Source organism: Pezoporus flaviventris, unplaced genomic scaffold, assembly GCF_033815535.1.
Source record: "Pezoporus flaviventris isolate CSIRO_AGI_PZ_B2104156 unplaced genomic scaffold, CSIRO_AGI_Pfla_v1 ptg000001l, whole genome shotgun sequence".
Lineage (NCBI taxonomy): Eukaryota > Metazoa > Chordata > Aves > Psittaciformes > Psittacidae > Pezoporus > Pezoporus flaviventris.
In genome coordinates, this window is record NW_026892549.1 from 10741605 (window position 1) to 10756583 (window position 14979).

At 42.0% G+C, this 14979-nt stretch overlaps 1 protein-coding gene across 4 annotated transcripts in view; it reads left to right on the plus strand.

The window, feature by feature from the left end:
• Window positions 1-14979, plus strand: part of THSD7B (thrombospondin type 1 domain containing 7B) — a 285500-nt gene that overhangs the window by 181069 nt on the left and 89452 nt on the right. For all 4 annotated transcript variants that reach the window (XM_061444781.1, XM_061444804.1, XM_061444797.1 and 1 more), the window contains one exon: window positions 870-1133. In XM_061444781.1, coding sequence (XP_061300765.1) covers window positions 870-1133 — 264 coding nt within the window. The remainder of the gene's footprint in view (window positions 1-869; window positions 1134-14979) is intronic.

The window sequence follows — 14979 nt, forward strand, 5'->3', positions numbered from 1 at the left end:
CAGCAGCATAAAGATTGCTTCATATCATGTTGGTTAACCCATGCCATGAAAAGCATTGATTTTATCATTAGAGGCTGTATACAGACATTTGTCCCCTTGAGTGAGTATAGGGATGCAGGGAGCATGAATTCTTTTATTTACATTATCTCTTCTTGTACTGGGGACCTCTTCACATGTCTAGAAGTCTTGCAGGAACAGTCATGGAGAGTACAGTTGCAGAGAGCTGTACCACTGGTTTATTTGAATGCTGCTGCTTCCTGAAGCTTCTGAAAGAGCCTTCTTTTAAAACCTGCTGAAGGAATAGACCAAAGAAAATTTAAACCCAAATATAACCATTGAAATGCTATCCAGCCCTAATAATTTCCTGAGGATTATCTTTTGTGCTTTCTTCAAAACACGGTTTGTGTGCAGAATGCATCTTCAACTAATTTGTAATGTAGCCTCAAAGAAGTTGCGGCTAATGTAGAGTTCTCCAGAAGCTGTCCTGGTAACCATTGATTGTGAGCAAATAGAAACAAAACAATATATTTATTTTCATCAGATAAATAAAGAAAAATGTTGCTATATAAAATTAAAAAGTATTATCTGGGCAGACCATTCCTAGAGTAAGGCATTACATTTTTATCCTTGCTCTACTCATCAAAACAGTATTTCCAAGTTCTCTGGCTGCCCCTCAAGATAAATACGTTGTCTTCACACACCATAGCACCGTCAGAAGGTAGTAGATACTTCAGAAATGTTCCTGGATGTTAACATTCAGATTGTCTTGGTTCTAATGTGTTGAATTCATGCAAGTATAAGTAATATGATGTGGTGTTATCAAAAGTAGCAGATGTTAAGTAATGAACAAATTTCTATGGTTGGAACAGGGCGAAGCAGAAAGCGAGACAAATGCCAGAATACAGAAGTTTACCCTCAAGTTGAAACAGAGCTGTGCCCTTGTGAGGTGTTTACCTCCCAGCCCCATGGAAATTGGTCTGACTGCATTATCGGAGGAGGTACCTCTGAGCCACAGTTTCGAACACAATCCTACAAAGACTCAAAGGAGTGTGGCAAGGGTGTACGGCTGCGAGCTATTGCCTGTTATGATAAGACTGGCAGACTCGTGGAACCATCTCACTGTAGCAGTTCAGGTAAGGAGATCTAAAAAAGTGTACAACACATGTAAATAATCATGATGCTGATCTTGGTTATCCACTCAATGGTTCATTTTAGAGCCACCCTGTGGTGAAATAGCTTTCACAAAGTTGCTGTAAGTGTTGAACATTGTTCTAATATCTTTTTATTGCTCTTAATACTGATTTTTTTCTCAGTATAAGGATGTGCTGGCATTTCTACAATGGAAATGAAGTAGAGGAGAGCTACAATTGGCTACACTATCAGAATACCGGGGGCATTTCTTTTCTTTGTCTGAAAATCCAGTAAAGGTATAGGCTTAGAAGCTATATTTGTTTGAAGATATCACCTACTTGTTCAGAAATTTTTATACCTTTTCACTAAATTTGCAGGTTTGCATGGTTTTTTCAATGAAGGAATCAGGAATTTTCTTGAGATAATATTTAATTACAATACCCTTATGGCGTCGCCTGCTGTCGCTCATGCCAAGTACATGACTTCAGCAGCCAGTGGTCTTCTCCTTGCAATTTTGTGCCAGTCTCAAGCTTAAGTTGATTCACAGTGTATATTTCAATGTCACTGCTTGCTGGGTGTCTGGGCTGTGGTTCTGTCCACTTATATTTCACATATAATAAAATGAAGTATATACAAGATATAATCAAGTAGCCTATATCAGGCAGAAAGAGGGCAGACTTAGAAGTAGAGCAAGCAGGAAATGTCATTCCATCTAGATATTTTCTCCCAGCTTCCATGGTCTGTCCCAGAAAAGATCCTTGTGTCTAAACTGAGGAGACATAAATCTGATGGATGGACCACTCAGTGGATAAAGACTTGGCTGGATGGCTGCACTCAAGAGTTGCCCAAGCAGAGACTGATAACAAGTGATGTACCCCAGGGGTCGGTGTTGGGACCAACCCTGTTCAACGTCTTTGTCAGTGACATGGACAGTGGGATTGATGTGCCCTCAGCAGGTTTGCTGATGACACCAAAATGTGTGGTTCAGTTAATCTGCTGGAGGGAGGAGATAGGATGCAGAGGGACCTTGACATGCTTGCAGGTGGGCCAGTGCCAGCCTCACGAAGTTCAACCAAGGCAAGTGCAAGGTTCTACACCTGGGTAGGGGCAAGCCCAGGCACAGCTACAGGTTGGGCAGAGAAGAGATTCAGAGCAGCCCTGTGGAGAAGGACTTGGGGGTGTTGGTCGACGGGAAACTTAACATGAGCTGGCTTCAGTATGCACTTGCAGCCCAGAAAGCCAACCGTATCCTGGGCTGCATCAAAAGGAGCATGACCAGCAGGTCGAAGGAGGTGATCCTGCCCCTGTACTCTGCTCTCATGAGACCTCACTTGGAGTATTGTGTACAATTCTGGTGTCCTCAACGTAAGAAAGACATAGAACTGTTGGAAATCCAGAGGGGGACCACAGGGATGGTAAGGAGGCTGGAGCACCTCCTGTATGCGGACAGGCTGAGAGAACTGGGGCTGTTCAGTCTGGAGAAAAGAAGAGCATGTGGATATCTCATAGCAGCCTTCCAGTATCTGAAGGGGGCCTACAAGGTCACCAGCGAGGAACTCTTTATCAGGGACTGTAGCAATAGGACAAGGGGCAATGGGTTTAAACTTAAACAGGGAAGTTCAGGTTAGATACAAGGAGGAAGTTCTTTACTGTGAGGGTGGTGAGGTACTGGAATGATTTGCCCAAGGAAGCTGTGAATTTTCCATCCCTGGCAGTATTCAAGTACAGGCCAGTTTGGACAGAGCCTTGGGTGACATGGGCTGGAGTGAGGCATCCCTGCCCATGGCAGGGGGATTGGAACCAGGTGAACTTAAGGTCTTTTCCAGTCCTAACTATTCTATGATTCTGTGAATCACAGTTTGTTACTATCATTACACTAAATCAATTTACACAAAAAAGCCCTTCTCTTAAGGGCTAATTCTGTACCTATCCTGCTCCCAAACCACTTACTTACACTGTCTGACTTACAGTCAAAAAGCTTAGGATACCACACAATGTGATGTAGTAGGTAGGAAGACTGCTATATGATGGGAGAGGGAGAAATGATGTCTCAGGAGGAGATTCAGTAATGCAGTCAGGACTATTAATGCTCCCAAATATATAAGGGAGCAGAGAAAGAAGTGGAGCTGCTCTGTGGAGGGTCTTCAGGATGAGGCTCAGCAGCCTGAGCTGCATGTAATAAAAGGAAAAAAAAACACCAAAATGAAGTGATTCAGTCCTAGAGTGAATTTCTCTCACAGCTGTTATGGCTGTTCCAGCTGGCTGCACGTCTTCATAAAGCAGCTTTCCATGGTTTGTGTTTCAACAATGTGCTTTTGTACCAATTGATTATGCCTCTGTGGCCCATGAAGGAGGAATGCACTACCTTTCCCCCACAACATTACCTTTTCTTCTGCAAAAAGGGAGCTGTTGGGTTTTGAAAGGCAGGTTTGCCTGTGCTGTGACTTGCTCTTTCAAAAAACTCAGGGGTTTTATCACTATTAAAAAGAGTAGGTTGTGCGTGGGGTTTTTCTGAATAACCTTGAAGCCTGTTTTCTGTCAGTGATATTTATGTGGCATTTTTAATGGTCTTGCTTCTCTTAGGGAGGTAGCAGGGAGTGGTAGCTCAAGGGAATTATCTCTGGCTTTCTTGTCTTCAGCTTTTGTATCTGAGCAGAAATGATTGCAGCTCAGCCCTGGCCCAGGATCCATGTCAGAGGCCAGAGGGGTGGTCAGTACTGTACAGCAGAGCCCTGTCATATGCCTGTCTTCAGAGTGTTCTGAAGACCTTTAGATTTGGAAGTGGGATGTAAAGGAGGGGTGAGATGTTTTCCTTCTGGATGCCCCACAAGGAGTCCTCCTAAGGGTGGACTATTAATTTCCAGCCAAACCCCTGTTTAATACCCAGTATGTTTAATTTCCTAATTGCTACCCATGTTAAAAACCTTCCTTTCCCTGCAAGGCAAGTGGGAAAGAAGCATTGCCTTGGTCTCCAGAGGACATAGATATTTTGGTGACTTTGGGTGTAAACTGTGCAAAAGTGGACAGAAGTTCCATGGACTCCATTACTATCACTTTGGAGCTGCTTTCCATCCAGAGCAGTTTAGTGAGGATAAGCCTGATATTTACGATCTTTAGAGCTGGGAGCTTTCAAAATATACCTCTGAACACATTATTGAATTAGTGATAGAAACAAATCATTATCCAATTAATAATCAGCAGAATGTTATTCAACCATAAAAGGGAAGAGCAAATTGCAGAAGCATGCAGAATTCCTAAGCCCTGAGAAATTGTTCATAACAGTTGTTTTTTTTTTTAAGTAGCTCAGTTTGTCTTGTTCACAATTAGCATCAGGTGACCTTTTAACATTTGCCAACTGACCATATTATGGCTGAGTCATTGACCTACGTATTGAATGCCAATCACTGTGATACCTAGGCACTGTTCTTGCTTTATACGATGTGGGGGTAAGTATATTCCTCTTTTAATGCATAGAATTATAGAACGGATTTGGGTTGGAAGGAACCTTAAAGATCATCCAGTTCCAATCCCCCTGCCATAGGCAAGGACACCTTCCACTAGACCAGGTTGCTCAAAGCCCCATCCAACCTGGCCTTGAACCCTGCTAGGGATGGGTCAGCCACATCTGGGCACCTTGTTCCAGTGCCTCACCACCCTCATAGTGAAGAACTTCTTCCTAATACGTAATCTAAATCTACCCTCTTTCAGTTTAAAGCCATTCCCCCTTGTCCTATCATTGTTTCTTTCAGGTCTTCTGACATCTCTTTGTTTCCTGCTCTTTTACTTTTGCATTTCCTTCCTTTCTCTTGAACCAGGAAGAAATGAGAAGTTGTAAGACTTAGACCTTAGTTCTTTGCTACATCCTTTTAAAGAACTTTTACAAAATTCAGAAAGAAAGACGTAAGGATGTAAACTTTGTCGTAGAAGTAGATTTAAGTTTGTTCAAGACTTGATAATGCCATGAACCCAAGGTGTAGGACAACAAAAATAGAATAGAATACATCAGTTTATGGCTTTTCTAGAGAGTAAACTCTGGCTCTTGCCTTCTTGCTGCAATGATTTTTATTTTACGTGACAGAAACCTGGCTGTTGAACTTACCAATTCAGTAGGGTTTAGTTCACTTATGTCAATGTGACTTATTATGTGAATGTATCGTAGTTACCGAGAGAGCGTACTGTGAGTTTGAGTCTAATGTGTAGAAATTAATCACGAGGTCTGAGGCTCTGATTTTACACTGAGGTTTTTGAGCAATTCTTCATTTGCAGCTTAAGGGAGGAGACACCCAAACCAAAAAAGTCTGTTCATCTGTTTGTTGCAGTCTAGACTACAACTCTCCTAAGCCTATTATCTACAAATGTATTAACCCTTTAAGCATGCCTTTTCAACAGGAAATGGATTTTCTCCCTATTGGCATAGTTACTGCATACAGAGTATCCCAAGGTCCAAAATCAGTGAAAACAAAAGCATTCTGTGTGCCATAATGGAAATGCACTAGTGGCTTGCCTGGTGTCTACAGTTTCTTCTGTGGGGACGCAAGACGTGGGTTGGAGGGACCTCTGTCCTGACCCAGCACAACTGAGCACAGTTTGTGGGAATACTTTGGGTCAGCTGTTGTGGGTACACATATCAAACCTCAGTAATTTAACTATCCTCACTGAAGTTTAGTCATGCGGGTTAGCTCACAATCATTAGATATGACAAGGTTAGCTCACGATCATTAGATACAACAAATTTAGCTCATGATTATTAGATATGACATGCTTAAACATGCAAAACCCAGAACTGTCTGAATTTTATTTCTTTCTATACCAAACCTTTTCTCTGATGTTCAGAAAAAAAACACAGTATAGTTTTTTTCTTCCGTTTATTTATTTATTTTTTTATGACTGGATTTTGTGATTAGTCCACTTCTTCATTTTAGTGATAAGCCATTGTTTTCCTTGATCACCCATCCAATAAGCTCAACAAATGAGTGGCCTGCAGTTTTCAAATAGAGCTAATTTTTTTTTTTGTTTTCCTGGATTTGGTTCAGTCGTCTTTTAATTTGTAACTTATGCAATCATGGATAGGGCTAACTATCTCTAACTACATTGCAAAAATGTAATTGATAGTTTGCCCCAGTATGCGTTCCCATCTGAAGACTGGCTTTTACTGCCTTCAGCTTACTGCTAGTTCTCCATTTGCTGGCTGGTATTTGGAGCATCCTTGTTGGACATGAAATTGTCCTCTTCACTGCAGTTCCTTTACTTCTCAATCTGTCATCCAAGTTCCTCGTATCCCTTTTGTTTTGAATTATTTCATGTAGCTCCTTTGCTTCTCTTTCTTGTGTGCTGTGCCAACAGGGTTTTTTTAATCTTAGAGGAACACAGGGTGCCTCATCTGTTCCAAATCAAACAGTGGAGATTTCTGTTCTTTTGCACAGAGGTTCTGATTTGATTTAAGCCACAATTTATGGAAAGCAGGAATTTCTGAAGAGCATTTATATTTTTCAGGTTCCACTGTGCTTGCAACAACAGGAACCTGGACACAACAGACAAACTGATATTGGCTTTAAATCACAGCGGTTAGCTTCAATCTACAGTCACCTTGAAAAGCTTTCATTATCTCTAAATTTATAAAGGGCACGGTAGGGATGCTCATACACTTCCTTATTCTCAACAGTGCCGTGTTTTATTGTACATGGTTTAGTTGTGGGTGGATAAACCAAAGAGGACTAGGGTTGCACAGGGGGTTCCCCAGCACCTTCTGATGCAGGGGTGTCACTTGGCTCCTCCCAGTCAGGTCGATGAAACTGCTACTGGGAAGCTGCTGGCAAGGTCATCTTTAATCCCAGACAGGTGGGATTAACAAAGATACGCATCAGGAGGAATTAAAAATTTGGGTGATTTGAAAACTCATAGTTTTTGTGGTTGCAGGAGGGATGTTCTTGCTCTGAGGCACATCAGGGAGCATGTGCCAGCAGTCACAGTGCTGCTTCTGTCATGATCAGCCATGTCCCCAGTGTTGAGAGATTTAGGACAGTATGCAAAGGTCATGGATCGGCAGTTTCAACTCCCACAGCTGAAAGCCAGGTAGTATCAAGTCTCATGAAGTTTGATTTTCTGAAAGGTCAGCTGAGAGTAGTGCTGTATTTCCACCCAGGGCATTCCTCTGGGGTTTACGCTCCCTTACATGAAAATCCTGGCCACCAGCTTGACAGACATTGCATGACCTACCTGTGAGTTAATACAAGGACCTTCTCTAAAACCCTACAGTGTGTGAATCCCTGCACTGTCATTTTAGGAGAAAATGAGCTATTTTCAGGTAACCTTTAATCAGTAGCTTATAATAATCGTTCTGCAAAATTGTACTTTTGTAGCTCAAAAAACCATAAGCAGAGTTGAATAGGTGTGTCAGGCAAACCTGACAAGAGGAAAAAAAATGGTCCGTGGTGGCCTTTCCCCAAAACATCCCCTGCACTCGCACACACCCCCAGCCTGGGAGCTGGGGGGAGAGTTCTAAGTCTAAGACCTTATTGTTAGTTGGACTAGGTTTGCAGCTTATTGCAACTAATTCCGCTGATGCTTGTAATGCATTTGTATCTACCTAATCTACAAGGAGTAGTGAACCTATCAGAAGAAGGCATCGAGGCGATAGATAGAGAGGAATTAAACCAGTTTTCACCAGCTATCTGGTTTGAACTGTTGCCATGCATGAGCAATGGCGCACGGTTCAAAAATTCAGACCGAGGAAGACATTGAACCTTCATCAGAAAGACCCCCACATGAGACTACTGGGGGGTAGTGCGAAATGCAAAGAAGGTGCTCCCTTAATTTGAATAAAGCGCCTCCTACCCTCCGTTGATGCATATGTAAAACCAGCCACTCCCTCTGATGTAGGTTGGCCCCCTTCATCAGAGGGAGTCTGTACATTTTGACAACATAAGAAGCCCAAACCTCATGCGGTACAGGGAGGCAGACCCTCATACCGCCCAAGTCAATGTTGCCTCCATGGCGATGCCCTCTACAGTGGAGCCTGCCGCCTCATACCGTGATGATGTCTCTTGGAGCTGGTTTCCTAATCACCATCACATGATCTCTGGGATTAGTAAGATAAACACTCGATAACAAGATCCATCACTGTTTCTTTAACCCTTTCCTGGCTTTCTCTCCCTAGCTCTTACCCCCACCTCCACCCCCCCCCTTTCCCTCTAATAATAAACTATGGTTTTTTTATCCATTGTGTCTCACCTCTCTCTCTCAACCTGAAAACCCTGAACTCTGGAACGTAATTGATGATATGAGGATGGGATTCCAGGTCTGGGAGACTGTGAGAGATATTTGGGTATAACAAGCATTAGTGGGGCCGTGTAGCAAGTTTCACACCGGGTTCCACGTCTCATGTATTTGTGTGTCAGCATATTTGGGTATACGAGAAATAGCAAGGCTGGGTGACGGGGTATACAGCCCCTGGGTTCCACGTCTTGCATCTTTGTGTGTAGTGGGGCCATGTAGTGGAGTGCACAGCTACTGGATTGCGCCACACTTAAGCTGTTTAGTTATTAGCTGTGAGTAACCACGTTCAAAAAGAAGCCACCCTCCAGCCTGCAGAAATGGGAAGGGCCAGTGGAACTGATAACCTGTGGGAGGGGGTATGTTTGTGTCCTGCCTACAAGTCTGTGATGGCTGCCTGCAAAGTTTGTTAAGCCTGATGCCTCAGCTGCAGGAGCTGACCTTGAAGTCCCTGAGCGGAATGTGACAGAGGAACAGAAAAAGGAGCGATTTGCAAAACATTGCTTGGGGGCAACTGAAAAGTAACGACTTGAATATGTGTGCTTGCAATGTAGCAATTATTAGAGGCTGGGATTTTGTGCATAAACCAACTGTATTTACTAGCCAGTTGCTAATTAGAAACTACATCTTGTATCATATGGATTTGTCACTTGTAAAAGAGATGTTAGAGCATGCAAATTTACAGCAGCTGATAGAATTTGCTAAGGCAGAAGCTAGTAAGATTCTAATATGATGGTAGTGTTATAAAGCAGGTAATAGAACCCATTAAGAGGGTGGGAGAACCCCACTGGTGGGAAATTCTTTCCTTGTCTGGTCCCCACTGCCACCAGCATCTTCAGCACTCTGCTGCACCCTGTAGTAGTTGTACTGCTAAATAAATCTGTATGTGCTTTGCCATAGTAATGACTTGTTACTGGGTGAAGCAGGTTAAACTCTGCATTGACAACAAGGTGCAAGGATTGAGGTTGGCCAAATGCCTCCTACCATAGTCAAGGGCAAGACTGGGTTGGCCTCTGTGTTTGCCACCAAGAACCTTTAGCTCCACTGCTGGCTGCAACCCAGCAGGCGTTGAGCGGTGGGGACACATGCCATGCCAGACCTTGATGTGAGGGATGCCCTCCTCTGTTATAAGAGCATTAATCTGTTTCCTTATAGAGAGTATATTATACAAAACTGTAGTACGGTTGGTAAAACTTTTGTGTGTTCCAACTGCAGACCACGTGGTGGCATGCATCAATGCCAGTAGACAATGGTCTGTGGTGAAACGCACAAAAATTAGAACAGTACTGTTTGGGATGGGTTGTGGGAGCATAACCGGGAAAACAGGGGAGTTAACACCGCTGTTAGCAAAAGGGAGTCTTATACCAGTTGCAAGACAAACGAGATAATGGTCCGTGGTGACTCCTCCCCGAAAATCCCCTGAAAGCTCTACAGTCCACTTTGAAAATCCCCAAACAGAGACCCTTTTGTACTAACTGTGCAGTTGTAGCAAATAACCATAATGGGCCATTCCTTCCAATGTAGGCTGGCCCCCTACGTCAGAATGAGTGTGCCCATTCTCAAGCATAAAAGCCCGAACCTCATGCAATGCAGGGAGACAGACCCTCATACCACCCAGGTCAACGTTCCCTCCACATGGACACCTCCTAAGGTTGAGCCTGCCACCTTGCACTGCGATCATCGGAGGTCTCTCAGAGCTGATTTCCTGATCGTCATCATGTGGTCTTTAGGGTTGGTAAGATAAACACTTACCGAAAATACCCATCACTGTTTCTTTTACCCTTTGCCATCTCTTCCTCACTATCTTTTCCTACAGTAATGAGCTAGTTGTTTTTTTTTATCCATTGTGTCTTACCCCTCTCTCAACCTGGAATCCTTGCACAATAGGTTAAAGAAATAGGAGCCAAGTCTATCCCGGACTGATAGCAAACTTAACTTTCCTACAAGGTAACGATTTAAAAAAAAAAAAAAAGTTGGAAAGCTATGTTAAATATATTCCTGTTTATTTTTGAAATTATATCTTGTTTTGACAATTCCTGTGGTATACAATTCTCTATATCTGGTAAATTTTATTTTGAAGAATGAAATTGTTGCAGAAATCCATGATATTCATATGTGTTTTTCAGAATATTCCTAAGTATTTAATTTCATTCTTAGTCTAACTGAAATTTTAGATTGAAATTTATTTTTTTAACACAAGCCATTAATTCTAGAATCCAACTAGTTTTAGTTTTAAGGGGGTTCTGTGCTTTAACGAACAGCATCCTACAAACATCTTATGAATGAGGCCTCATTTCTGGAGGCCTTATTCTTGGCAGCTTGATCTCTTTTACAAAGAATATGGGCAACTCTGCCTAGGCTGTCCTCTTCCCAGCTCCAGACCCCACAGGTGACAGCCTCAGGATGCTTCCTCCTCCTCTCTGAAAGTGTGGGAGTAATAGGTGGTCTTGGCACCATCAGTTAAAGACAATATGTAAACCCTGTGCTCAGACTACCCTAAACCTATTGGCATTTGGGTTTAATTAGATATTACAGTACTCCTGTTTCTCCCTGTGGTTTCTCCTATGTGCTTCTGCAGTATATCTGTCATGGTTTAAACCCAGCTGGCAGCTAAGCCCCACACAGCAGCTCATTTATTCCCCTCCAGTGGGATGGGAGAAAGAATCAGGAAAGTGAGAAAACTCATGGATTGAAATAAAGACAGTTTAATAAGTAAAGCAAAAGTCATGCACACACACCAGGAATTCAGCAAACCAAGCAGTTCAAAGCAAACCAAGGAATTCATTCACCACTTCCGATAGACAGGCAGGTGTTCAGCCATCTTCAGTTAAGCAGGGCTCCATTATATGTAACTGTTACATGGGAAGACAAAATGCCATCACTATGAACATTTCCCTTTCTTCCCCCAGGTTCACATGCTGAGCATGATACCATATGGTCTGCAATATCCCTTTAGTCATTTGGGGTCAGCTGTCCTGGCTGTGTCCCTTCCCAGCCGCTTGTGCACCGCCAGGTTACTCACTGGTGGGGTGGGGTGAGGAGCAGAAAAGTCCTTGACTCTGTGTAAGCACTGCTCAGCAGTAACAAAAACATCCCTGTGTCATCAGCAGTGGTTTTAGCACAAATCCATAACATAGCCCCATGCTAGTAGCTACTGTAAAGAAAATTAACTCTACTCCAGCTAAAGCCATTCTATCTCTCCGTGGCCTTTTTATTACAGAAATAACTTATGAGGACAAAGCTTTTTAAAGACTACTTGAGAAAAAAAAAAAAAAAATCAGCTAAATTTCACCTTATTTTCTGCCTGTCCCATCGCCCTCCATGGGAATTAAGGCTGAGTTTGGATCACAGGTGGCTGAAAGGTGTTGCCAGGTGCAGACGGGGCTGTTCTACCCCGTGTCCTTTATTTCAGGACTCTTCAAAGCCACTGTCACCTTTGACTGTTTTTCTGGTATCTCAAAGCTAAATAGCTTCTAAATTTAGCCCCAAAATCCTGGCTGGGTTCTCCTCTGGACCTTTTTTTTGACATTTCTACACATCTCCTTGGGTGTGCAGTGACACTCTTAATTACAGCTGTGGTTGCCAAGGAAGCTGTAAGCACAGAAACAGAGCCTGTAAAGAACCTGTCCTCCGTTTCTTGTTTGACTAAGGACTTTTACATATGTATAACAGTGTTCAAAGAACACTTTTTTATTCCCTATGTTTTCATTTCCTGTCTTCTAAAATCTATTTGCCATATGAAAAGTTGGCCACAGTTCTTCCTTCTGGATGTTAAAAAGACTTATCAAATGAAATTGAATCACAAGACAACTGTTCAGACATTGCTATTCTCTGTGTTTCTGGCAATAGAATCAAAGGTAAGCAGCCTTCAAAAACATTATTTCTGAGTGGGTCAAACTGGCTATCAGAGCAGTTTATTTAAAGCAAGTTAGGACTTCCCCTGAGGCATTAGTACGTAGAAATGCTCATACTTCCAGATCATTATCTTCTTAGAGAAAGCAAGCATCTTATGAGGAAATATTTAAACAATTAGCTATTTGAGCAGCATCCTCTGTAGTGCTGTATTTAGCCACAATGATGTCTGTTGTTACTCCTTGGCTCGAAATACAAATCTTTATATCATGTCTTTTTGTCCAAATTTCTTTTATGTGTTTTGCTGCATTCCATAAAGTGACCCTTTTGAAGAGGTGGCAGTACCAGACTATGCAAAGGAATGATTTTTTAACTAACCTCAAACAGGCTTTCTTGTGTTTGATGATCACTGACAGCCTGCAGTTGAGGATTACTGCTATTCACCCTTGCTCATGTTGGTATCTTTTGTTTCTATTATTAGGCTCACTCAGTTTTCATCTATTTTTGACAGGTTGATTAAAGCTCTTCTATGGGAGTAGGGAATGTTTTTAGTGTAGAAATAGTAACTTGGTGTAGAAATAGTCTATTGGAGGTTTAGGAGAGTTTTGATAGCAAGTTAATGCAATGGACGATCTACTGCCCTGGTTTCTGAGAGTATCTCTTTGAAATGTGGCTTGTCTCTTTATCCTTAAGAATGCATTTGTCACAAATACAGCCTGCTATGAAACAAGGCTCTGATAAAATGTTACAATACAAAGATAGATTTAGAATAATTATTTTTCTCTTCCTATGTGTCATTCCATTGGAAGTATGAAAAAATACCGGTTTAACCTAAGTCTTTTCATGAATTATGTACTCCAGTGTTGAGACCTCTACACTTTCCCTGCTCATGGAGAACTTCATGATGCCTTTGAGATGTGTAGCTGTACTGGGAAGTGGCATGTACTCGTTCACGGGATTCCTCTCATGTCTTACATGGGTGTTTTTGCAGTGTTTTTAGCCCAGTTGCCTTTAATATAGCTCTGATGAACAGGAATTTCAGGCAAATAAACAGATGACAAATCATTTGCAAGTGGAAAGTCACAATTTACATCTTTACCTGATATATTCTGAATACCTTCAGAAGCAACACCATGTGTTTCTGCTTGTATTTAATGAGATTCCTCCAAAAACAAGAGTTCCGGGTTTCGCACATAGGCAAGTGTCTAAATAAAATGAGCTGACTGCCTGAGAAGCAATGTGTTTGCTGGAGTGCTGCATATGGCAATAAAGTTAGCATGACAGGGGGAGGTGCCTTATGTAGTCTGCTTGATTAAAGAGTTTGGGAGAGTAACTAAGAAACACAGCAACAGCTGAATTTAGAAGATTTGAGGAAATGAGCCTGAATTAGGAAATCTGGATAAAATTAAACTTCAGCTTGGGCGGCTCTCAGGATTATCATGATGATATTGATAAGTAACTGAGAATTTTTCCTACCTTGGTCTATTCCTGGGTCTGAGGCATAATTTGAAATCTCTCCATCCTCCAAGGTTTGCAAATGGGGATGGTGTAAGTTAAGTTACTGAGAGCCTGGTTTGCAAAACTTCTAGTATTCCTCTGTACGGACAGAGATTCCCTATGGGAAATATTGAAACTCATTTGTGTTTGGTAGCATGGAGGAGTCACCATTAAAAATTGCATTATTTAACAAGATTGCATTGCTTTTGGGTTCTGTCTGAATTTGTTGAAATTCTCTAGCAGAGGAGGTTGAAATACACAATCAGAGTGTTCAAAGTCATACTGCAAAATTGTAACAAAAGTCTATCAGGAGTTTATGACATCAATACTCTGTGCTAACGTCACAAAAATGTCCTGTTTCCATCTCAAGATTTTCCATCATCTAAATGAGTTGTACTGCTCTCCCTGTGCCTATGCTGTGGGAAAACAGGACTATTCCCTTTTTTAAAATCCTGTTTCCATCAGATGTTTTTTATAGCACAGCTTTATTTAAGGAGGTCAGATGCCTTTGTGTCCCTGCTTCTGTAGCAAGGTGACCTCTATTAGCAAGAGTGAAACTCCTTATCCAAGCAGGCTGGATCTTCACAGCAGCTACCTGGCATATGGGAAAGTGCTCACAGATCTTCCTAATGCTGGTAATGGTTAGTGGCATCTTTAAAACAGCACCAGTATAATTAAAGCATGTAGTTAGGTTTCTCATTTAGTGTCTATTAGATGAGAAGGAGTTGAGGCAGTGTATTGATTTAAATGTATTGATCTGAGAGGTCACTGTGTCACTCGCCTCCTGTGTCGGCAGGGAGGGGGGCTGTGGGTTTCGCTGTGGGTTCAGAAGCTTCTCCCTGCCTTTTCAGTGCCTGTGCAACTGTGCTTGAACAGAGGCCCATTTACACTCAGTAATACCTTTTGAGTTTGTGAATTAAAGGACTAGGAACATACATTTAAAGAAAGGAAAAAAAAAAGTTTTCTTTCATGTTGTTATGAGCCTTCTTGATAACATTAATTGCACATGGGTCTAATTGTTTGTGTTCTTTTTTTGCAGTCATCTGCTGCATTATTTTGTCTGAAATAAAAGCAGGATTATAATGCGTAATACATGCTGATTATCAGGATACGAGGACATGCATCAGCATTCCCCATTCTGTAAAATGGAAACTGTCACGTTGTTGTCTAAGGGAAGTTGTCTAAATGAGGCTTGTCTGTGTCTTGGGGTTGCAGCTTGGCAGCTGA